The sequence below is a fragment of the Budorcas taxicolor genome, chromosome 22, assembly GCF_023091745.1.
Source record: "Budorcas taxicolor isolate Tak-1 chromosome 22, Takin1.1, whole genome shotgun sequence".
In the NCBI taxonomy this organism is placed as follows: domain Eukaryota; kingdom Metazoa; phylum Chordata; class Mammalia; order Artiodactyla; family Bovidae; genus Budorcas; species Budorcas taxicolor.
Window position 1 is genome coordinate 5,534,531 of NC_068931.1, and position 23,776 is coordinate 5,558,306.

The window sequence follows — 23,776 nt, forward strand, 5'->3', positions numbered from 1 at the left end:
CTTGCCTGGAGAACCCCATGGACAGAGGAGCCTGGTGGGCTACAGTCCACAGGGTCACAAAGAGTCAGACACAACTGACCGACTAAGCACAGCCAATATTTATAGCCTGAAGACAGAGAAAATCCCTACAGAAGGGTGGCGTTAGGTGACTGGTTAGGGTGATATAGAGCGGGTAAAAAAGTGAGTATTGTACCAAATATGGGGCCTGGGAACTGGCTGGTTAAGGTCAGGAGACTCATGGCAACAGTTGCTATGTGTGTGTGCTATGTCACTTCAGTTATGTCTAACTCTGTGCGACCCCTTGGACTGTAGCCCGCCAGGCTCCTCTGTGCATGGGATTCTCCAGGCAAGGACACTGGGGCAAGTTGCCATGCCCTTCTCCAGGGGATCTTTCTAGCCCAGGGGTTGAACCTTTGTCTCTTAGTCTCCCGCATTGGCAGGTGGGTTCTTTACCACTGGCACCACCTGAGAAGCCTTTTGGGCTTGGTTAATCCTGGAAATTTTTACCCTCTGACCTTGGTACAAGGCTCTACACCAGGGACCTTGAAATAGACCTCCACACTACCTGCCAAAATATTTACTCTAAACTCTCCTGTGGTCAACCTTCCAATCTTCCTCCTGATTTCTAAACAATACTCGCAGTGTATGTCAAAAGACATGAATAGGTATTGGGAAGGGAGTGATGAGAAGAAATGGATCAAGAGAGGAGGGCATTGGAGGAATTGTAATCACTGACAGTGCTGACACCACAGTTGTGCCAGCAAGAAATGTCCTACTAAACCAGTTCTAGTGGAAAAAGATGGTTCGGAAGATGGATTCAGTTATTTGTGGTTTCATGTGATTTGGGACCTACTTAGGAAGCCAAATCCAGCCTCTGTGCCCCGACACTGAATTAATTCTAGGAGGCAGAGTTCTGGATCACATAGAAAAGATTAAAGCTAATCTTTGTTGCTTTGCTGGGCAAAGGGGGCTGCAGTGGGATGATGCCCTCAAAACTGTGTGTCCCAACCTAGAGGTGGTAGTGAGTTGTTTTGTATTAGTGGTCCAAAGAGGGCTTGATCAGCTCATGCACATTCTCCTGATTGGTTGGTGGTGAACTAATCTGGAGTCAGTCATCGGCCTTGTGGTTCCAGTGGGTCTGGGGTCTGTGTGTTTGTGGGCAGCATACTCTTAACCTCTCCACCTGGTGGGGGTTTCGGTGTCTGCAAAACAGTTCAAAGATACTGTGCTGTATGGGCTTCCCCGGTGGCTTAGCAGGAAGGAATCTACCTGCAGGAGACTCAGGTTCGACCCCTGGGTCAGGAAGATCCCCTGGAGAAGGAAATGGCAGCCCACTTCAGTATTCTCGCTGGAGAATCCTATGGACAGAGGGGCCTGGTGGGCTACAGTCCATGGGATGGCAAAGAGCTATTGACTGACTGACAGCACCATGATGTGTACCCCTTGAGGGGAAACCAGGACTCTGGGCCAGGCCTGCACTGTTGTTTCTTGACTGCTCCTCTTTATCTCTGCATCTCCCCCGTTCCCTGCTTAGCCGTCATTTGGACCTGGTCGTTACAACTCAGGGAGGGTCCTGGAGGCTGAATGAAGACTGTTTCCGGTAATCCAGAAATGGGGGACACAGGAAGCTTTTTGTGCCCAGGAGCCCCACAAGGTCTAGCTTGACACCATGATCATCCACTTACTGGATGAGTGAATGAGGGAATTCTGAGAGAAACTTGACAGGGGAGTGGTTTGCCAAATCAATCAAGAGTTTTCCTGGTTTCCCTTGGATAGAAAATTTAATACGTTCTATAATATCTGATTCCAATACCAAACTTTGGTTTTGGACAATCTAGTTTTTCTTTTTAATTGTCTTTGTTATTCTTTTAATCTTCTGATGATTTCTTCTTCTCGTCTTTCCTCAAGGTTTGTCTCTATTCTACAGAGAAATGAATATTTTCTGCTGGGAATATTACTATTGCCTTTTGACTATCAAAAACAAACATTGCAAAAGCCTACTTCATGTGAACACAAGCAAAATCCAGCATCTGTGCATTCATTTTATAAGAAAGAATATATTCTCTCAGTATATTTAAAATTAAGAATATGAGCATCATGAGGACACAGAATATATTACAGCTAAATAAATAAGGAAGCAATACATTTATAAAAACCATGCAAATATCAATAATATTTACAGGACTTGCAAACTTCCTTCCAAAAACTCTTATATGTTTTTATTTCTAAAATTCATATATGCATAAATTTTATGTTAATCTAGAAAGAAGAAATCATGATATGTAAACTCTGCACTGTGGGCTACAATCCATGGAGTCACAAATAGTGGGACACAACTGAGTGAAGTGGGACACAACTGAGTGACTAACACTTTGACATTCATATTCACATTTCCTTTATGAAGGAAAAAACATACTGAAGCCACTGTTGTCATTCAGTTCAGTTCAGTTCAGTTTAGTGGCTCAGTCGTGTCTGACTCTTTGCGACCCCATGAATCTGAGCCACAGTCAGCTCCCAGTCTTGTTTTTTGCTGACTGTATAGAGGTTCTCCATCTTTAGCTGCAAAGAATATAATCAATCTGATTTCAGTGTTGACTATCTGGTGATGTCCATGTGTAGTCTTCTCTTGTGTTTTTGGAAGAGGGTGTTTGCTATGACCAGTGTGTTTTCTTGCAAAACTCTGTTAGTCTTTGCCCTGCTTCATTTGGTATTCCAAGGCCAAATTTGCTTGTTACTCCAGGTGTTTCTTGACATCCTACTTTTGCATTCCAGTCCCCTATAATGAAAAGGACATCTTTTTTTGGGTTTTAGTTCTAAAAGGTCTTAGATAACAGTAAACCTTTAGAAGAGGCTTAAATGCATATTACACTGTGCATTTTACACTGGAGCGATGCTGCTTCTGCAGAAGAGAGAAATCAGATTATTAGAATACCATGGTGATGCAAGCTATCTTAGTGCTGTGCTGTCAAGTGGTTTTGCAGTCAGTTTTTAAAATGGCATCCTACATTCAGTTAGCCAATTTCAAAAACCACAAACAGTACTTTTCAATCTTGAGTAGGAAACAAGGCTGAACGCTGATGGGCTTCAGGCAGGTGAAAAGACAGGAGAGTGCTTATTGACGTGGGCAGTTAGTTTCAAGGCAAAGGCTGATTTAATAAAGATACAAACATTAGAGATTTTCAAAAGTAAATATAGATGAGAAGTGGAAACATTATGGAGCTCATGACATAATTCAGGCTGTGTGAGATGGTGAAAATTTGACAAAAATACCAATTAGCTTTCTCTGGTTGAGCTGTGCACTGCAAACATATGACAGTATCAAAGTTGATTTCTATAATCAGGGGGTTTTACAAGGCCATGTCAAGCAAATACATTTTCCCATAAATGTTCTTCTAGAAACACTGCTGTGCTCTACGGTATAATGGCTCACTTGTACATTTAAAAGCCTAAACCAACAACATCGTGATGTTAGTTAAGAAAAATATGCTTCCGAACTATTCAGTGATTTGTGCAAAGTTTTAGGTTTAGCCTTTGGGTCAGAACTAGTTTATTTTTCTAAAGGTGTCAAAGCTCTATTTTTTTCATTTGTAAAATGAAGATGCTTCTGATTTTGATTTAGTCATAATTTAGTCAGATAAACAATAATTTACTGAAAGTCCATCTACAAGCTGGGGCTTCCCTGGTGGCTCAGATGGTAAAGAATCTCTAACAACAATGCGGTAATGTTGCTAACATTGTGGAAATTTCCTTGGAATGTAAAATAAATGAATTGCACGGTCCTGAATTTAATAACTTGCCATAAGATGTTTTGTTTGGATTAGACATTTCCCCATAATTCAAAGATGGAGTTGGTTAAGGCAGAAGTTCTGAAATATTTTGGTCTCAAAGCCTTATCTTCTCTTAACAAATACTGAAGACCTTAAAGTGCTTCAGCTTATAAGCTATATCATGCAGTATTCGTCATATTAGACATTTAAACTCATAAAATTTTAAATAACTATTAATTCATAGAAAAAGCACACTGGAAACCAATTATGTGGTAACATAAAAGCATATTTTAAAACATTGATTAATGTTAACATATCCATTAATGAATATTAAAATAATAATACTTAGGGGGATTACATTGTTTCACAATTTTGTCAATCTAATGTCTGGCTTAATAGGACATAGCTAGATGCTCAGATCTGCTTCTGTATTACAAAATTCTAATGTGCTCTTATGATGGAAGTCTATGAAGAAAATTCAGCCTTACAGAGAAATATAGAGGGAAAAGGGAAAAATGTTTCAGAGCCTTCTCACCTGAATACTAGCCCAAACTCATAAAGTGATAGTTTCTCAAAGCTTAGTTGCGATGGGGAATGTGAAACTGTGTCAGTGTTCATATTCTGTTACATTAACATGTGTTAATGTATTTTCCTCTTCAAATGCCTCTTTTACCCATGCGTAATTATTCAACACCAAAATCACTAGATAACAGTATTGGATCACTGTTAAGCAGATATTCCAAATATGAACATATTTCATTACTCAATATCAAAAATCATACCTGTTCACATAAACAACAGTCACATTGAAAAATTACTTCGGTATTGAGGATCTGTCAAATACACACTGATGGATACCTTTCAGTTCGCTTGAATTTCTTCTTTGGCAGCAAATGTTTTCAGTTTGTTTTCCTTGAAAAGTCAGCAGATTTACTCTGTTCTTTCTGCAGAAAAGATATGTAATCGAAAGTTTACATTTTTTAAAATTAGTAATTTTGAATGCCTCATCAAGGAGATTCTAAAGTAAAAGGCTTTTGTACCGTCAAGAATGCACGGGGGTGAATTATGTAACAGAACCTAACAGCTAAGGTTTGGTGCCGTGGTCCTGATTCAGCAGTTTTATTCACTTATTACTTTTGCACCATCAATGCAACTGTCAACACAGATGTTTCAGTGTAAGTCCTAAGATTTAAAAGTTATCCAACAATTTGAATATTTCAATACTTCTTGTGTTTGTTGCCAAGCGTTTGTATAAACGAAGATCTGTGATGACTTTGAGAAAAATAAGCAAGCTCAGCCATGTCTGTACATCTGTCTATCTGTTAGAAAAAAGTAAGGTACCGTAGACAAAATGTTAACTGTCTTCTTGTTTAAAGCTAAAATTTTACATCTGCAAGTTACTATATAGTTAGAAAGCGGCAGTGTCTTGGGTTTTGTTGCTTTTTAAAAAAATACTTTTCAGCCAGTAGACGTTCAACAGTGTCAGCTGACGAAAGCATTGCTTGATTAGTTTTTCTGGTCTTGTGTTTGCTTCTCTAGTCAACACAATAACTTGCTTTGTAAGATATTTCAGTGACTGTTATTTTTAGTTTGAAAAGTGAAACATGAATTTTCGCTTTTTTTGGTTTTGCAATATTATTTTTTGTTTATTCAGAATTTTCCCAAATAAAAAGTAACATGTAATAACTATGCAATTATATAACATTATCTCATATGCTTATACAATTATTAACATGCATTATTTCACCATAAAATTAAAATATGTGCATTTTACTATATTTAAAGAGGCATTGTAGACTTTTGTAAAATTAGACAACTTGCTTTCTTAACCTAAGTGCATGTTTTAACACCTAACGATGCTGAAAAAGAAACTGAAATAACAGAGTTCTCTGACTCACGGAAGTGAAAGATCTCCTTCAAAGAAAGTGAACTAAACTCTAAATAAGAAATGAAAGTATAATGAAATCTGTACTTCCCCAGGCTTCATAGATGTTAAAATTTAACTGACTGTGTGTTATGCAACAGGACATTCTTGAATGGTATTACTGCATTAGTTCAGTTGTGGCATAATTTTGAGGTCAATCATTAAAGAAAAAGAACTGAATTTTTCTACTGTAAATGTGATGAACTCTCTAAGACTGAAAAATTAGCGGTTACAGCTTTCAAACTGGAAATGCAAAAGACAGCAAAGCATCTTAAAAGGTAAGTTCTCACTGGTTGGAGAAGCACATACAATACTCTCTCTAAAAGAGAATTTTAGCTTTTAAAGGGCATATTATGTTTATGTTTAAAATATTCAAGACTTCCCAGACTATTAACTGTCTCAAAATAATGCTGCAAACTGTCACAATAAAACTACTATAAAATATATTTCTTCCTAAATCACAATAGGGCAAATTATTAACATCAATAAAGCTGAAGGAAAAATAGTTTTTTTCCCCATCTTTTCATTTCTTATGTAAAGCTTTTTCATTTTATTTGGAGTACATTTCTCCTTTCCATAAATAAGAAACCTCTTTGAAATATGAATTTCATTCTTTGCTCAAACTTTAGATACAGACATTGTAATGGTGATGGAGAAAGTGCGTTTTAGTCTCCTCCATCTCTGACAAAATGTCCATCCTTCACAGTAAGAAAAATATATTATAAATACATTTATTTCATTTCGGAGGAAATACTGTGAAATTTCATAATGCTTATACTTTATCTATAGCTCCATATCTGTCTATCTATATATGTATGTGTGTGTGTGTGTTTGTGTGTGTGTATTTATAAAATAGGACAGGAAAAATGTACTAATTCTAGCTGTGCTTCCGTGTGGACTCAAGACAAAGTTCAAGATTTCTAAATTAGAATGTATTGGACAAGAATGGAGTTACAGAGATTATAGCAGGGGAAATTAAAGATAACAGGTCAGTGCCCTATTAAATCATTGAGAATAAAGTGGGCTCATCTCTGAATCTGTATGTCATCTCCACCCTAAACTTGCTGCCTGAGACTGCTCTTGAAAACATAAGCGAATCCTCCTTTAACAACACTTGTGATGTCATCACGTGTCATGTAGGATCTGAAAAACTCTGCCCTACATTCCCGAGAAATGAGGATAGCAAAAGACAACATTTTAGTAGGATTGTGAAACAGGTTAGCCATTGGCTATCATGAAAGTGTCTCCTGCTCCCTAGAGGCCCCTGACCATAACTTGAACAGTGTTGGGTTAGGAGAATAACTTATGATAAAAACAACAAAATCCTAAAACCTCAGTAATTTCAGGTAATTGAAATTTACTTCTTGGTCATGTAGCCTCATCAGGAAAAGGCTGTGCTCCACTTCCATTTCAGAATTGGAGCTGGAGTTCTACATCTTCAAGGTTCTGCCTCCTGATGTTGACCCCAGGAGAGAGAAAGGGAGTGGATGATTTTAAGAAATACTTGTGAGCTCAACCTTCAAGTGAACATTACTGTTTTGCCCACATTTCACTGGACACGGTACCCAGAGTTGCAAAGAAGCTTGGAAGCATAGTCAGTTGTGTGCCCAAGAAGAAAAAAGATGTGGTTCAGTAAATAGGAAGTCAGTCTTAAATACAACACCTAAGTACACTTAAATACAACATTAGTGATTTCCTGTAAGTGCCTCTGGATTGGAAAGGTGTTGATATAAAACATTGCAAATCAGTCAACAATACAAGATAATCAAGTTATATCAGTTCATATAACTCATACAAGTTATACATATAACTTGATTATCTTGTACTGTTGAGTGATTTGCAATTATTTTTATATGCAAAGACAAGGCATATGTTATATTCAGTAACATTTATTGTGCACCTATTATGTCCAAGCAGTGTCTAGGGTCATGGATAAAGGGAGGAAGAACAGATATATAAAGGCCCTTGTGAACTTCTTTATAGTCTAGTGGGAGTAGGTGGTCAATAAAAAGATAATAAATATGAAATAATAATGAGTTTTTATATTTAAAAAAATGAACAAAAGAAAGTGGGAGTCAATGCTGCCTTAGAGTGGGTCATTCAGAAAGGTCTTTCCTCAAAGATATTTGAGCCAAGAACTGAAGAATAAGAAAGATTCATGGGTGCAGAGCCCTGGGGGAGAGAGACGGCAGACCTAGAAAAGAGCAAGTTCAAAGTGCTGAGCATGAGAACAGCCTAGGGTGCTGGAGAAACGGAAGGCATCCATGTGTTTTGAGAGGAGAGAGTGAGGTTAGCAGCCTGGGGTGTGCTGGGCAGGTGGTCTGGGAAATGAACACCCAGGATGTTGTGTTCCATTACAGAGAGTTGTGGCTTTAACCTCAGGGCAATGGGAAGCCAGGTGTGTATCATGATTTGATTCGTTTCTAAAAGTTGATTCAGATTGTTTAGTGGAGCATAGACTTAGGGAGCTTTAAGTCCAAGGTCACTGTGCTTCTGCATAATAATTTATGTCATTGCCCTGGACAACCTGAAGCAATAAATCAATCTCAATATCCTTAAATTCAGTGTTGGCTGTTTTTACAAATCACTGTGTTATTTTTTGTTTGTTTCTGCAGCTCACAGGGGCCATATATTAATGTGCTCGTCATATTACTGGTGTCTAATTCACAAATGATTATTTTCCCCAAAGAATTTTTTTAAGCAATCAGTGCTTCACCATTAATACAATGACAAAAATACATTTTTTCAATTCTCAGAACTGGAATTTCTCTCAACATTGTCTGGCATGAGTTATAAAAATGACAAATGTTAGCCTTCAAACTAGAGAATAGAATACCAACTACATTCTCACAGGAATCACAGGAACAGCTCTGCAAGGTTGAAACATTCTCATCAAAAAGAAGACAGTGAGTAGCACTAATGACCATTGTTAAGTATTATGCAAAATAGTAAAAAAGAATGTAATGAATAATAAATATTCCAGCTAACTGAGGATGAGATCGTTAGAGCGCATCACCGACTCGACGGACATGAGTTTCAGCAAGCTGTGGGAGATAGTGAAGGACAGGGGAACCTGGCGCGCTGCAGTCCATGGCATCCCAAAGAATCAGAAACAACTGAACAACAAAAATAACTGAAGTAGGCAAGCTTAATGGCTGGATCTTTTCAATACCAATAAAACTGCTAAATGATGACAGGCAGTTTGCATAATTCTCTACAAAATAATTCTTTTCTTGTATACAGTAGGTATTAACATACACATTTCTTGAAAAAATGATCAAATACCCGTTGACTTAGATGAAGGGGAAAAAGTCTCTGCTAGGAGGAGACCGATCCAAATAAACTCTTTGTCTTCATTTCTGTTTCTTCAATGGAAATTCCATGCAGGTATTTCTGTTTTTCTTTTCCAAAAAGGCAAAAGAACTGTTTTCAAAATACTTATGCAAAAGGATTTCTTTGTTGATTTTAAATGCATGGTTATTCTAACAGTGTCCTGCAATAAAGTGAGTCTAAGAAGAAGACAGAGGACACATCTAAATTGTAGGAGGAACAATCCCACAATCCTTTCAGCTTCAACAGATCAGTGCAATTTACTAGTTAAAAAACCCACAAGAAATTAAATCTTTCCTTTACTTTGTAGAACTAGTGACATCAGTTTGCACTTATGGGCTTGTGCATTCACATACAGAGGTGCACTGAGAAGCATCCTCAGATACACACGGACACACACACCCACGTGGTATCAATATCCAGACCTAATTCTATCCAGAAAGAGTGCTAGCCTTCAATATTTCAACCCCAGACCATTATCAAGTGGTGTCTTACAAAACATTTCTAACTTTGTACGACTTTTGTCACTAATACCATAGTAGCAAAGACAAATTAAATTTCACAATCATCTTTTAAATTGAATACCGTGTGTCTCCAAGATAAATCATAGCCTTTGATGCCTTGGCCATAAATAAGAGAAAATCAATTCAAAGTAACTGAGACTACAGGGACGTGTATTGTTTCAAAAAGCAAGAAGCTCAGAGAGTTGCAAGTCCAGACAAGGTGAATACAATGCCCAGTGATATCCTTAAGGACTCACAGTTCTCCATGGTTCCATTCTGCTCATCATTTGTTGTGGTTGTTTAGTCACTAAGTCGTTTCCGACTCTTTTGTGACCCCATAGACTGTAGCCTGCCACACTCCTCTGTCCATGGAATTCTCCGGTCAATAATACTGGAGTGGGTTGCTGTTTCCTTCTCCAGAGGATCTTCCTGACCCAGGGATCTAACCCTCATCTCTTGCACTGCAGGCAGATTATTTTTTTACCACTAAGACACCTGGGAAGTCTATGCTCATCATAAGAGTCAGCATTTTCTTTCTTTAGCCTCTGCCAACATCATAAGTTGCCCATCACACATGATCCCAAAGGGGCCAACACCAACATGCCGACAACCTGAGCTGGAAAAACTATACGCCTTGTCTCTATATATTATCAAGTGAAACATTCTCAGAAGCCCTCCAATAGGTTCAGTGATATGTTATCCCGGCTGCCTAGTCACTTCAGAATCAATTCCAGGAAATGGAAACGAGACTACCACTTTTGGTTTATAACAATTAAGATGGTTGATAACAATTAAGATGCTGCAGAGGCTCATGATAAATCAGGCTTCCCTGAAAGCACATGTGGGGCAGGTGGTAAAAAATCCACCTGCCAAGGCAGGAGACTCAAGTTCAATACCTGGGTCAGGATAATCCCCTGGAGAAGGCAATGGTAACCCACTTCAGTATTCTTACCTGGAGAATCCCATGGAAAAAGGAGCCTGGTGGGCTGCAGTCCATGGGGTCACAAAGAGTCAAATGCAACTGGGTGACTGAGCAGGAAAACACCTAAGTGATCAGAGAAGGACAGACCCCTGGCCTGGAGGAGACTGAGAAGACTGGGAGGAGACTGGTTGTTGAGTAGACAGAATCCTGAGGAGCACTTTGAAAACTAGCATGGAATGAAGAGTTGGGAAGAAGATTTGAGGAAAACAGGATTGGGAATTCCCTCGTGGTCCAGAGGTTAGGACTCCTCACTTTTACTTCCAAGGGTCTGGGTTCAATCCCCGGTCAGAGAAGTAAGATCCCACAGGGTGCACAGCCCAGCCAATACACCACCACCAAAGGAGCAATGTAGTACAGTTGGCCAGAGGAGAGGGACTTTATGGTTTATGGTGTTCCGCTTTCAGTTCTGTTTCAATTTAAAGACTCTTTGAAATCACATAAAATAATTGTATCTAGAATAGGTGAACGTTTATCCAAACCTTGACTTACCTATAGATTTTGTTGGTTAGTCGCTCAGCGGTGGCAGACTCTTTTGTGACCCCCATGGACTGTAGCCCACCAGGCTCCTCGGTCCATGGGGATTCTCCAGGCAAGAATACTGGAGCGGGTTTTCATTTCCTCCTCCAGGGCATCATCCCACCCTAGGGCTCGAACCCATGTCTCCTGCATCTCCTGCACTGGCAGGTGGATTCTTTACCACTGCACCACCCGGGAAGCCCTAACTATGGATTCATTTTACAAAATACATATATATATATATATAGTCTGATTACAAAGACAATGAATAAGATTTTTACTTGATTATTAGATGAGGGAATGACATTGGAAGGTTTTTTAAAGTGGCTCTTTGATAAAAATCCTGTAGTAATAATATTATATAAATTAACATTACAGTCTTAACATTATTATACAGTTTTTATTTAACCATTTAATTTCCCTTAATAGGTTTATAAGGGAGATTCCTGAGTGATTCAATGATATCTTACTCAGTATCATTTTAAGTCATAAATACAGAATAAGACTAATTGTCTTTTTCTCAATTTTTAAGATCCTGACTTTAAGGACCTTGGAGTTTTGAAACCATTACCAGGTTGGTAAAACAGATATTTAATACTGTTCAGAGACCTTTGTTTTCTGCTGTGATATATACTTTTGGTTTATTACTCAAGTTCCATTTTTGTATGTTTGTCTGGCATCTCGTTATTTAGCGTGTGAGTTTGAGATGGGCGGCCCTGAAGGCATTGTGGAGTCTATACAAATTATGAAGGAAGGCAAAGCTTCTGCTAGCGAGGCTGTTGATTGCAAGTGGTACATCCGAGCACCCCCGCGATCCAAGGTCAGTCTCAAGGTGAAACGCAGGTTTGACAGACAACTTGAAAAGTGTCTCCAGCATTGCATTGCTTTGAACCAACCAGACATGCTCAGTATATTTCAGAGTGCAATCATAAGCGATCATTTTATTTTTGTTTTGAAATGTAGCATGTCTTCCTCTGTTTAATGTAACATTCAAGGTCACAATAATATGGAAAGAATGCTGAAGAGATCCTTGGATAATCTGGACAAGAGACTCTAGGGTAAATCTACCTCTAAAAAATGTATTGAAATGTTGTAAGCAAGCTATGGTTTAACTAACTTATGCCCTTATTGTCAGTATCTGCAGTTTGCTTGCTTTTTAACTTAAAATCTGTGAAAGAAATTGTCCAGGGCTCACAAAGTCATGCATTTCTGGTGTGTAACATTGTGGTCCAGATTCAGACTCAGATCTCTGTTTTGGAAACACTTGTTTAGAACAACTCTATTCATGCTATTATGGATGTGTCTTAAGAAATACGGGGATGAGAATTTTGTACCAGTAGCAATCACTGGTTTAGTGTGTTGATTATTTGCTTATTCTCCCTTTATTGTCATTCTTTAGAAGTAGAATATAGTTACAATAAAGCTTTATTGATTTGTTAGATTTAGAATTGCCAGTTTATTGAGGTTGAACAGTTTGTTTTTTAATTAATTGGCCTAGTGTGTCTATAAACTCTCAAGCACTATGGTGAACAAATGAAAAATTATGCTATTATATTTAATTTTTAGACAACTATGTATCAAAATAATCCACGAAATAAGACAAGATCTTTGAGGTATTTATAAGGTGTAGTAGAGTGAAGAAGATCACTTGCCCCTGGTGAGGGGAATCAAAGGTAGGATCAAGTTGCATTACAAGGCATCTTCTGAGTTTTGATGAGAAATGATGCTCTCAGGTAGACAGGGTGGGACTTGCCTTGATAGGTGGAGTAAATAGCTTCCCTACGGTCATGGGATCATAAGTGATCCCCCCTCTTGGGGATTAATTGCGTGTGACCACATGAAAGCAGAATTCCAGAGGTGAATTGTTAAGCAGAAGGATTCTGTTGGTTCCCTTCAAGAGCCCAGATTCATCCTGAGTGCGTTAGTGATGCATGTGCGTGTGTGTGTGCTGAGTCCCTTCAGTCATGTCTAACTCTGAGACCTCATGGACCGTAGCCCGCCAGGCTCCTGCATCCACGGGATTCTCCAGGCAGGAATACTGGAGTGGCTTGCCATGCCCTCCTCTTAGTGATACATACAAGACTGTGAAAGAGCAAAGTGATATGGTCCGAGGTATATGTTCAAAAAAACAGATTTTCCATGTCTAGAAAGGACAGAGTTGTCACCCGAGGCTAGATATGAAAGAATTTGGTGGCTGGATATTCCAAATGAGGGAAAAATAAGACTCATCTCCATGTGAGTTGGTATTTCAGGAAATACTTTTATCTTTCTTCTCTTGATTTCCTATGCATATGTCTTTGGGATTTGCATATAATCTGGAAGTGTGGCATATTTTTCCCAAACTTCTGGTGATGGAGATTCAGACCATGGTCCACTTTCCAGCTTTACCACTACAGGTCTCTCTGCATCAAAACAAATCTTTTAAAAGGTTAATTAACTTTGTTAAAATTATGATTTATGATGAAAGACATAGTAATACTTCCATTAAAAAAATCCAAGGCTACTAGGGGCATAAAACCCAACCTACTACAAGGATTATGTGAGAGTTCAATTGTAGTTTATTATGTTCTTATATAATTTGTGGTATTCACATGTGCTATTCATTTTCCTTCAACTCTATGAGTGAACGCTATTTTAGATTTTTTTTTCAACAGGAAGTATCTGAGCCCCACCTCATGGTCATAACTGGCATCTTTGTCACCGCAGTGTCAAAGAGCGGGTGTCAATGAAAGGGTGAACACACACCGTTTCCTTCCAGCTGGTAAATAGACCATCTTTTGTACAATCCCAGAACAGTGCCAGGTGTACCTGCCTGTTACAGAATCTGGCATTCTGTGACCCAAAGGGGAAGCCGCCTGCAGAGCTGAACAAAGATGGCTCTATTGTGACAGGCCTTCTCTGTTAAATTAAAGGTTAGGGGATAGGAAGTGGCTTTGAATAACTGTTGAAAAAAGCAATGGAGATGACACTTTACTTGGGGTTTCTATTTATATGGAGGTCCTAGCAGCCTAGGAGAACAGACTATCAAAGCCCAAGTTAAGCTTGAAATGGCTCCTGTGAATATGTGAATGATAACTGGTGATTGCAACGTATTACACAATGAAAGTGCTAAATAGCTTACTGGGGTTCCATTAAAATTTACATCAAGTGTATGTCACTTCTCAGCCCTTTCATAAACAGAAAATACACTATCTGATACCGCCTTTGTTTGAGAATTGTAATACAGATGATTGCCTTTAATTAGAATGTGATTAACCCAGATTTCTTAGAAATTGGAATACCAGAGCCAGAAAGAAAGTTGGAAATCCATTACTGATAAGTGCGTTTAGCAGATGAATAAGCAGAGTCAGGATAGTGAAGTTGGTTAACAATGAGATGTTGAAATACGTCTCTGTAAGCAACTCTTTCAGAGAAGGCAATGGCAGGCCACACCGGTACTCTTGCCTGGAAAATCCCATGGGTGGAGGAGCCTGGTAGGCTGCAGTCCATGGGGTCGCTACGAGTCTGACACGACTGAGTGACTTCACTGTCACTTTTCACTTTCACGCATTGGAGAAGGAAACGGCAACCCCCTCCAGTGTTCTTGCCTGGAGAATACCAGGGACGGGGGAGCTTGGTGGGCTGCCATCTATGGGGTCGCACAGAGTCGGACACGACTGAAGCGACTTAGCAGCAGGAGCAGCAAGCAACTCTTTGGCTTTCATATAGATTCCAGAGCAAGTGAGATGGGAGCATATTAATTGTGTCTAGTTCTGGATCAGGGTCAGTAAAGAACCACTAGAGAAGGATATTATATGAGCCAATGATGGTAACAACGTTAATTTTGTGAAGATTGGAGCTTATTTCTCTCTAGGTGCGTGCGTGTGTGTGTGTCAAGTCACTTCAGTCGTGTGCAACTCTGCAACCCTATGGACTGCAGCCTACTAGGCTTCTCTGTCCATGGGATTCTCCAGGCAAGAATACTGGAGGAGGTTGCTGTGCCCTCCTCCAGGGCATCTTTCTGCCCCAGGGATGGAACCTGTGTCTCTTAGGTCTACCTGCATTAGCAGGTGGGTTCTTGACCACTAGTGCCATCTGGGAAGGCCCTTCACTGCAGGTACCCAGTGCCAGGAAAAATCTGTCATTCAGTTAACACTCATGGAAAAAATAAACTGATATATATATATAACTGGACATAGTGACAATCTATTTACATCTGAAGAACTGTCAGGAAATAGAATTAAGAAGATAAGACTTAATTTGCATATTTTTAAAGTACTAGAATTTATTTGAATGCTTGGATCTAGAGAAACATTCAATATACAGAAGGTTTTTGTTTTTTTTTATTTTAATAATGGAGATGTCCAAAGATCAAATGAGAATTCATGGAAGGAATCCAATAAAATTTGGCTGGGATTTTGTATAATAATTAAAAAGTCAAGTGATTTTTTGGCATAGATAATACTAAACTCCTTTTAAGACCAAAGCCTGATGAATCTATGATCAGTAACTGCTCAAATATTTGATTAGTTAGTAGAAGGATTGAAGCAAGTCTCTCTTTTGACCCCCAGTCCAGTGTGATGTCACAAATAAGTCAAAAGACTTATAAAAGTATATAAATTTAAGATTATTTATTTAATAATTAAGGTTTGGGGAGAATAAAACTATAAATTTTATTAACTCTCCATCATTTAAAGCTTCAAAATAATTTTTTAAATGTTACTTAATTCAAAATGTTGTGAATAATATTAAGACAAAAAAGAACAAACTTACAAATACAATAAATTAATATTTTATAGTGAAGTTGAATTTTCAGACTCATGTGACCTTAGCAAAGACCACAGTGCAGCTCACCAATACTTCTGACCTACAGAACTTAGAGATAATACATGCACGTTATTTAAAGCAGAATTCCAGGGCGGGGGGGCGGGGTGGGGGTGGGTAGTGGTAAAGAATCCACCAGCCAATGCAGGAATTGCAAGACACGTGGGTTCGATCCCTGGGTTGGGAAGATCCCCTGGAGGAGGAAATGGTAACCCACTCCAGTATTCTTGCCTGGAGAATCCTACGGACAGAGGAGCCTGGCAGGTTATAATCCCTGGGGTCACAAAGAGTTGGACAAGACTGAACCACTGAGCACAACTACACAACAACATTGTTTAAAGCTGCTCAGTTTGCAGTGATTTGTTATGGGAGCAAGGAGAAAATTAATGCATCAGCAAAGGGCAGCAGCAAAAACTGATGACAATGATAAGATTAGGGGCTCTAAAGACTGAGCCTGCCCTTATTATCTCAAATGGATGAACAACCTGAAAATCTTAACTGACTAGAGAACTACCTACGACAGTGTTATGCTTCAACTTTGTTTTTAAATGAAATCTCAGTTTGTAGCATCAGATTTTGAAAAGTTACTGAGATGCTTGTCTGTGCAGGCCGGAAAATCACGTTAATGTTGTTTTATCTGGGTTTGTTGTGTGGAGTGTGTGTTTTTTCAGCACTTCAGAACACAGTATGATGTTCCGGTTTTCTCCTCTGAATAAAGTGCATGCTGCTCTCCTCCAAATTCATGGGATATACTATTTAAAATTAGAAGGCCCTGCAAGTCCAGCCACAAACAAACAGCAACCACAGTAGTCCTGGGCAACACGCTTTTTAGAATGTAGCTTTATCTATCAAAATGTAAAGTAATATTGAAACTGTGGTCAGTGTTTCTCAGACTGTGGTGTATTTAATTTATATTTATCATGGAGAAAACTGTTCTGGCAAGTCTTAAAAAATGTCCCCCAAACAGTGTTTGTTTTTTGCACATCATTGGGAGACAGACGATGGAAGCAGGTTGAATGGTTGATATTAAATGTTTGCAAGTGTATTAACTTAGTAAATTGTTAGCCAGATAGCCTTGGTTTAAATATGCAAAAGGGATTCTACTCTCCTATTAGTGTGACTTGGAAGACAGACATTACTAGAAATTGTTTATATGTTCTGAAGCCTCCCACGTCCTATTCCATAAATCATTTTGTCAGCTCAAACTCTTTGTGACTGATTAGAAAGAAAAATGCATCAAATTGATGCAGAGACGAGATTGTAATCTGACTATTTTACTGAAGTTATATATGATTCTGTTTATCACTTTCTCTTTTCTTCAGCAGACACACTAAAAAGCTTTCTATTGTTTTCGACCTTAAGTAAAAACACTGTCACATGGCATTTTTCCCCTTAGTGATATTATGGCATGAGCTTTAAGCTGACAAAATATCATTGAAATCCTAATGTGGGACGGTTTTTAAATATGGTATATACTATAGCTACAGTGGGAAAACTTGATCACTGGTCTGGTTGATGGATTTGGTTTGTGCAGTAACAACTCTGTACTCAGTAAAGTTATCACTGGAATATTTCATTTATTTTTTAAAATTATTTTTAAAAGTTTTAAAATGATTGAATGCTTCAGAAGTGAATATATAATATCCAGTGACTGTAATTGTTCAACTCCTCTACGGATAGTATTCTAATAAGTTTAGTTCAGTTGCTCAGTAGTGTCTGACTCTTTGAACACCATGGATTGCAGCACACCAGGCTTCTTTGCCCATGACCAACTCCCGGAGTTTACTCAAACTCACGTCCATTGAGTGGATCATGCCATCCAACAATCTCATCCTCTGTCGCCCACTTCTCTTCCTGCCTTCAATCTTTCCCAGCATTAGGGTCTTTTCCAATGAGTCAGTTCTTCACATCAGGTGGCCCAAGTACTGGGGTTTCAGCTTCAGCGTCAGTCGCTACAATGAATATTCAGGACTGGTTTCATCTCCTTGCTGTCCAAGGGACTCTCAAGAGTCTTCTCCAACACCACAGTTCAAAACCATCAATTCTTTGGCACTCAGCTTTCCTTATAGTCCAACTCTCACATCCATACATGACTACTGGAAAAACCAAAGCTTTGACTAGACAGACCTTTGTTGGCAAAGTAATGTCTGCATTTTAATATGTTGTCTAGGTTGGTCATACCGTTTCATCCAAGGAGCAAATGTCTTTTAATTTCATGGCTGCAGTCACCATCTGCAGTGATTTTGGAGCCCAAAAATATGAAGTTTCTCACTGTTTCCATTGTTTCTCCATCTATTTGCCATGAAGTGATGGAACCAGATGCCATGATCTTAGTTTTCCGAATGTTGAGTTTTAAGCCAACTTTTTCACTCTCCTCTTTGACTTTCATCAGGAGACTCTTTAGTTCTTTGCTTTCTGCCATAAGTTCAGTTCAGTTCAGTCGCTCAGTCGTGTCCGACTCTTTGTGACCCCATGAATCACAGCACGCCAGGCCTCCCTGTCCATCACCAACTCCTGGAGTTCACTCAGACTTGCGTCCATCGAGTCAGTGATGCCATCCAGCCATCTCATCCTCAGTCATCCCCTGCTTCTCCTGCCCCTAATCCCTCCCAGCATCAAAGTCTTTTCCAATGAGTCAGCTCTTTGCATGAGGTGGCCAAAGTACTGGAGTTTCAGCTTTAGCATGAGTCCTTCCAAAGAAATCCCAGGGTTGATCTCCTTCAGAATGGACTGGTTGGATCTTCTTGTAGTCCAAGGGACTCTCAAGAGTCTTCTCCAACACCACAGTTCAAAAGCATCAATTCTTCGGTGCTCAGCCTTCTTCCCAGTTCAACTCTCACATCCATACATGACCACTGGAAAAATCATAGCCTTGACTAGATGGACTTTAGTTGACAAAGTAATGTGTCTGCTTTTGAATATGCTATCTAGGTTGGTCATAACTTTTCTTCCAAGGAGTAAGTGTCTTTTAATTTCATGGCTGCAGTCACCATCTGCAGTGATTTTGGAGCCCCCCAAAATAAAGTCTGATACTGTTTCCACTCTTTCTCCATCTTTTTCCAATGAAGTGATGGGACCGGATGCCATGATCTTTGTTTTCTGAATGTTGAGCTTTAAGCCAACTTTTTCACTCTCCTCTTTCAGTTTCATCAAGAGGCTTTTTAGTTCCTCTTCACTTTCTGCCATAAGGGTAGTGTCATCTGCATATCTGAGGTTATTGATATTTCTCCTAGCAATCTTGATTCCAGCTTGTGTTTCTTCCAGCCCAGCTTTTCTCATGATGTACTCTGCATATAAGTTAAATAAGCAGGGTGACAATATGCAGCCTTGACGTACTCCTTTTCTTATTTAGAACCAGTCTGTTGTTCCATGTCCAGTTCTAACTGTTGCTTCCTGGCCTGCATACAGATTTCTCAAGAAGCAGGTTAGGTGGTCTGGTATTCCCATCTCTTTCAGAATTTTCCATAAGGGTGGTATCATCTGCATATCTGAGGTTATTGGTATTTCTCCCAGCAATCTTGATTCCAACTTGTGTTTCATCCAGCCTGGCATTTCACATGAGGTGGCAATGGCACCCCACTCTGGTACTCTTGCCTGGAAAATCCCATGCATGGAGGAGCCTGGTAGGCTGCAGTCCAATGGGGTCGCTAACAGTCAGACATGACTGAGTGACTTCACTTTCACTTTTCACTTTTATGCATTGGAGAAGGAAATGGCAACCCACTCCAGTGTTCTTGCCTGGAGAATCCCAGGGACGGGGGAGCCTGGTGGGCTGCCATCTATGGGGTCGCACAGAGTCGGAAACGACTGAAGCAACTTAGCAGCAGCAACTCTGCATAAAAGTTAAATGAGCAGGGTGACAATATACAGCCTTGACGTACTTCTTTCCCAATTGGGAACCAGTCTGTTGTTCCATGTCCAGTTCTAATTGTTGCTTCTTGACCTGAATACAGATTTTTCAGAAGGCAGGTCAGGTTGCTGGTATTCCCATCTCTTGAAGAGTTTTCCACAGTTTACTGTGATCCACAGAGTCAAAGGCTTTGGCATAGTCAATAAAGCAGAAGTAGATGTTTTTCTGGAACTCTCTTACTCTCTTCCTTTTTGATGATCCAGTGGATGTTGGCAATTTGATCTCTGGTTCCTCTGCCTTTTTAAAATCCAGCTTGAACATCTGGAAGTTCATGGTTCACATACTGTTGAAGCCTAGCTTGGAGAATTTTGAGCATTATTTTACTAGCGTGTGAGATGAGTGCAATTGTGCGGTAGTCTGAGCATTCTTTGGCATTGCCTTTCTTTGGGATTGGAATAAAAACTGAACTTTTCCAGTTCTATGGCCACAGCTGAGTTTTTCAACGTTGCTGGCATGTTGAGTGCAGCATTTTTACAGTATCATCTTTTAGGATTTGAAATAGCTCTAATAAGAATGGTCTTTAAATATAGAAGGTTCTTCCACTTCAGCCATGCAGGTTCTTGTAAGAGTGCACACCATTCACCTCCCATGGAAAATGTCAAATGAGAAAACAAAGGTCAACTATGCAAATCACCTTTTTCCCTATATCAATGTTCTTCTATAAGATAATCTTATTTTTAAAGAAAATTGAAACAGCCATTTATTTCAGAGGGACAAATTTGTTTTCTGTGAATTTCGTTCATATGTCAATCATCAGTATGTTTCTTAGTCCCTTTAGGAAAATAGAAATGGTTTGTTTTGCTTACTTACTTGTCAATTTTGTTTTAGTTTGTTTTCATTTAGGACTATAACTTTCTTTCTGGACTATCCATCTGAAAATTTTCAAAAAAATTTATCTGAGTCTGCAAAGTCTGATACCAAGGAAGAAGTGTCAAGAAGAACTGAGTTGAATACTGATCTATTACTTAAGGTCCTGTGTTGCTTTAAAAGCATCACTTTGCTTTTTTAAACATCATATTATTTTAAATTAGTTGTGATAATAGTGTGCATTGCTGTCGGAGAGATTTGAGTGAGATAATGCCTTTGCACAGTGTCTTGAGTTATTGTCAATGTACGATGCAAGTAGTTAGCATTTTAAGTCGACTTTATTCAGAGTCGAAAAGAAACCTGAAATAATTGTCCAGACATATTCACCCACCCCTGAATCAACCTGAAAATATGACACAATCAAAAATCTTTCTTTCTTGAATTAGTTGAACAATCGCCTTAATTATTTTTCTTTCTGTGGGCATCGTGTTTGTTTCTTGTAACTTCGTAAGAACACTGGAGGGAGGGATTTTCAGTCACTCTACTCAGTGTCTTCTCCTATTACGAACTATGTGTGTTTACAATTCTAATTGCATATTACTTTGAGGGCTAATTATATGTTGGAATCATTGTGTACTATTCGAGAATATAAATATATATTTGATTTTTGTTGCATTTAAGTTCTTCTACCTTCCAAGAATACTTGGACTTTATAGTTGTTTATATTTTTATACAGTTTTCATTTTGTTTACTTTTATTTTTTTTTTTTTATTTTTTTTTTTTTAATTTTAAAATCTTTAATTCTTACATGTGTTCCCAAACATGAACCCCCCTCCCACCTCCCTCCCCATAACATCTCTGTGGGTCATCCTACTTTTAATCAGGATGGGCCAAATGAAAAGTTCTTTAAAATAAGAGTTCAGGATTTTCATCCAGGTTAAGGCTTTCATATTGATTTATTTTCCTTAAGTAAGCTATTTGGTCTCCTTTGCTTCCTGGCAAAGATGTCATGTGAATGACAGATACAATTCCCTTGTAGAAATCCATGTGAAAATTTGAAACACAAACTAGTTAGTATAAACTTGTTTGAGATTTTCAGGTATACCTTCCTAAGATGGCCAGTAGAATTTCCTGGATCATTTTCTGAAATGCAGTATTTGATTGGGAAGAGTAGATCTAAGATAGGCTCCGTGAGTAATATTTGAACTTTTGAAAGAATGAAATAAAGCAATAGCCTGGGAGTGATAAACAGGAGGTTTTCTTAGACTATAGGTTTTATAAGGCTGTAGTAATGGTGGCTCACTGAGAATAAATCCCCCAGCCAATGCAAGAGACCCGGGCTCAATCCCTAGGTCAGGAAGATCTCCTGCAGAAGGGAAAGACTCCAGTAATCTTGCCTGGGAAATCCCAAAGACAGAGGAGCCTGGTGGGCTACAGTTCATGGGCTTGCAGAAAACTGGACATGACTGAGCAACTAAACAACAGCAACGACAATGTCAGTTAATTTGAAATCAGTATCAAAGTATTTGGGAGTTTTGGTATAGCTTCCAACTGAGATTTTACAGATCACATATACGTGAAAACCTTCTCACCATACAAAGCATAATAAAACTATGGTGTTTGCCATTACTTCTCAATTTTGTCTGTTTCTCCCTATTTTCTGTCTTGCTCTTACTCCTGAGAACTATATGAAGATTTCCTGACTTAAGATCCACATTTTACTCAGTCAGTTCCTTATAAGTCTGCATCATACTATATACATGCTTTTATGTCATAATTTAGAGTTATATTATAAATAACTTGTCTTGAGAATTATTGCATACCATTTCCTCTGCAAATAATAAATTGTCATTTATTTTATATATATATATATATAATTATCATGATTTATAGCACTCAAAGTCTGGTGTGTAGGTGCCCAATAGATATGTGATGGATGCTGAAAAAAATGAAGTCAATAAAGAAAACAAAATTATAGTCAGTCATTAAATGTACATCCATTAAATTTTATGGTGAGTGCTTAACATACATAACACATGGCCAAACACTGAAAATAAAATAAGTACAGCAGTGTCCCAGCTTTTTAGGAGCACACAGTTCAACAAAAGTTACATATGACCTGTAACTAAAGCTCAAAATATGTCCAAAGTAATATTGTCGTACAAAGGGAGAATAATGCCACTGTGGTTGGAGAATGGAAGAAGTCATTTTTTAATATTACTGTTACATGAGGTACAGGCATATGGCACTATAATTCGCCACCTACGTGCTCTGCAAGGCTGTCACCACCTCAAGACCAGTTACCATCCATCAGCATAAGGTTGACCCCGTTTACCTATTTTGCCCACCCTCAACTCACTCCCCTTTGGCAACAACTATTCTGGTTTTGTTTTGTTGTTTTCTGTCTAACGGATTGATTTTTTAAAACTGTGTTTGGTTTGGTTTTTAGATGCCACATATGTGTGAAATCACGTTTGTCTTTCTCCACCTAACTTCATACAGCATGGTACCTTTGGGGTCCGTCCATGTTGCTTCAAATGGCAGGATTTCATTCTTTTTTGTGGCTGAGTAGTAGTCCATTATATATGTTTAGCATTGGTTGAATTAATTGCTTTCAGTTTTTAATGCAAATTCATAGAGAGTCAAATAACGTCTGTTGCTTTTAAAACAGTATGTCTGAAGCAGTGTAATATGGTGAAAGGAGTACAGACTGGCTTGAGCGACCTTGTGTCTAATTTGTAATTTATATCATCCAAGTCTGCATTTCCTGAGTATAATAATAAATGCACCACTTTATAGAGTTTGGGGGAGTATTTAACAATAATCTCTAAAGTAGCTTGTACAGTCCATTTTACCTATTAAGTGTCAATCTAATTTTTATTTACATGGACTTAACTAAATGGTTTGATTGTATGTTATGGTTAGAATGACCACAGATTTAGCTGTATTTTAAAATATACATACTCTATCTTTAAAATGAAGCAGTGTAGTTATGTGAAATAATTTAAGCAAAGTAAAAGCAGAGACTATCTTTTGATGCCATTTCTGGCTTTGTTTGATATTAGTACAAAGGTTGCATTTCCACACATTTTTGGAAATAAATTGAAGTCATGGAACTCTAACAAGAATATATCAGCAATATTTAAAACACATTTGTGCTGATTAAAATAAAATAGTAAGTATGAAAACTAATAACTGATTCCGGAAAAGAGAAGACATAAGAATTATCTGGGT

General features: G+C 38.5%; 1 protein-coding gene across 1 annotated transcript in view; it reads left to right on the forward strand.

Annotated features, from left to right (window-relative positions):
- NETO1 (neuropilin and tolloid like 1) overlaps positions 1–23,776 on the forward strand; it is a 102,621-nt gene that overhangs the window by 45,542 nt on the left and 33,303 nt on the right. Inside the window, exons 5-6 of the mRNA XM_052660473.1 lie at positions 11,555–11,596; positions 11,715–11,842. Coding sequence (XP_052516433.1) covers positions 11,555–11,596; positions 11,715–11,842 — 170 coding nt within the window. The remainder of the gene's footprint in view (positions 1–11,554; positions 11,597–11,714; positions 11,843–23,776) is intronic.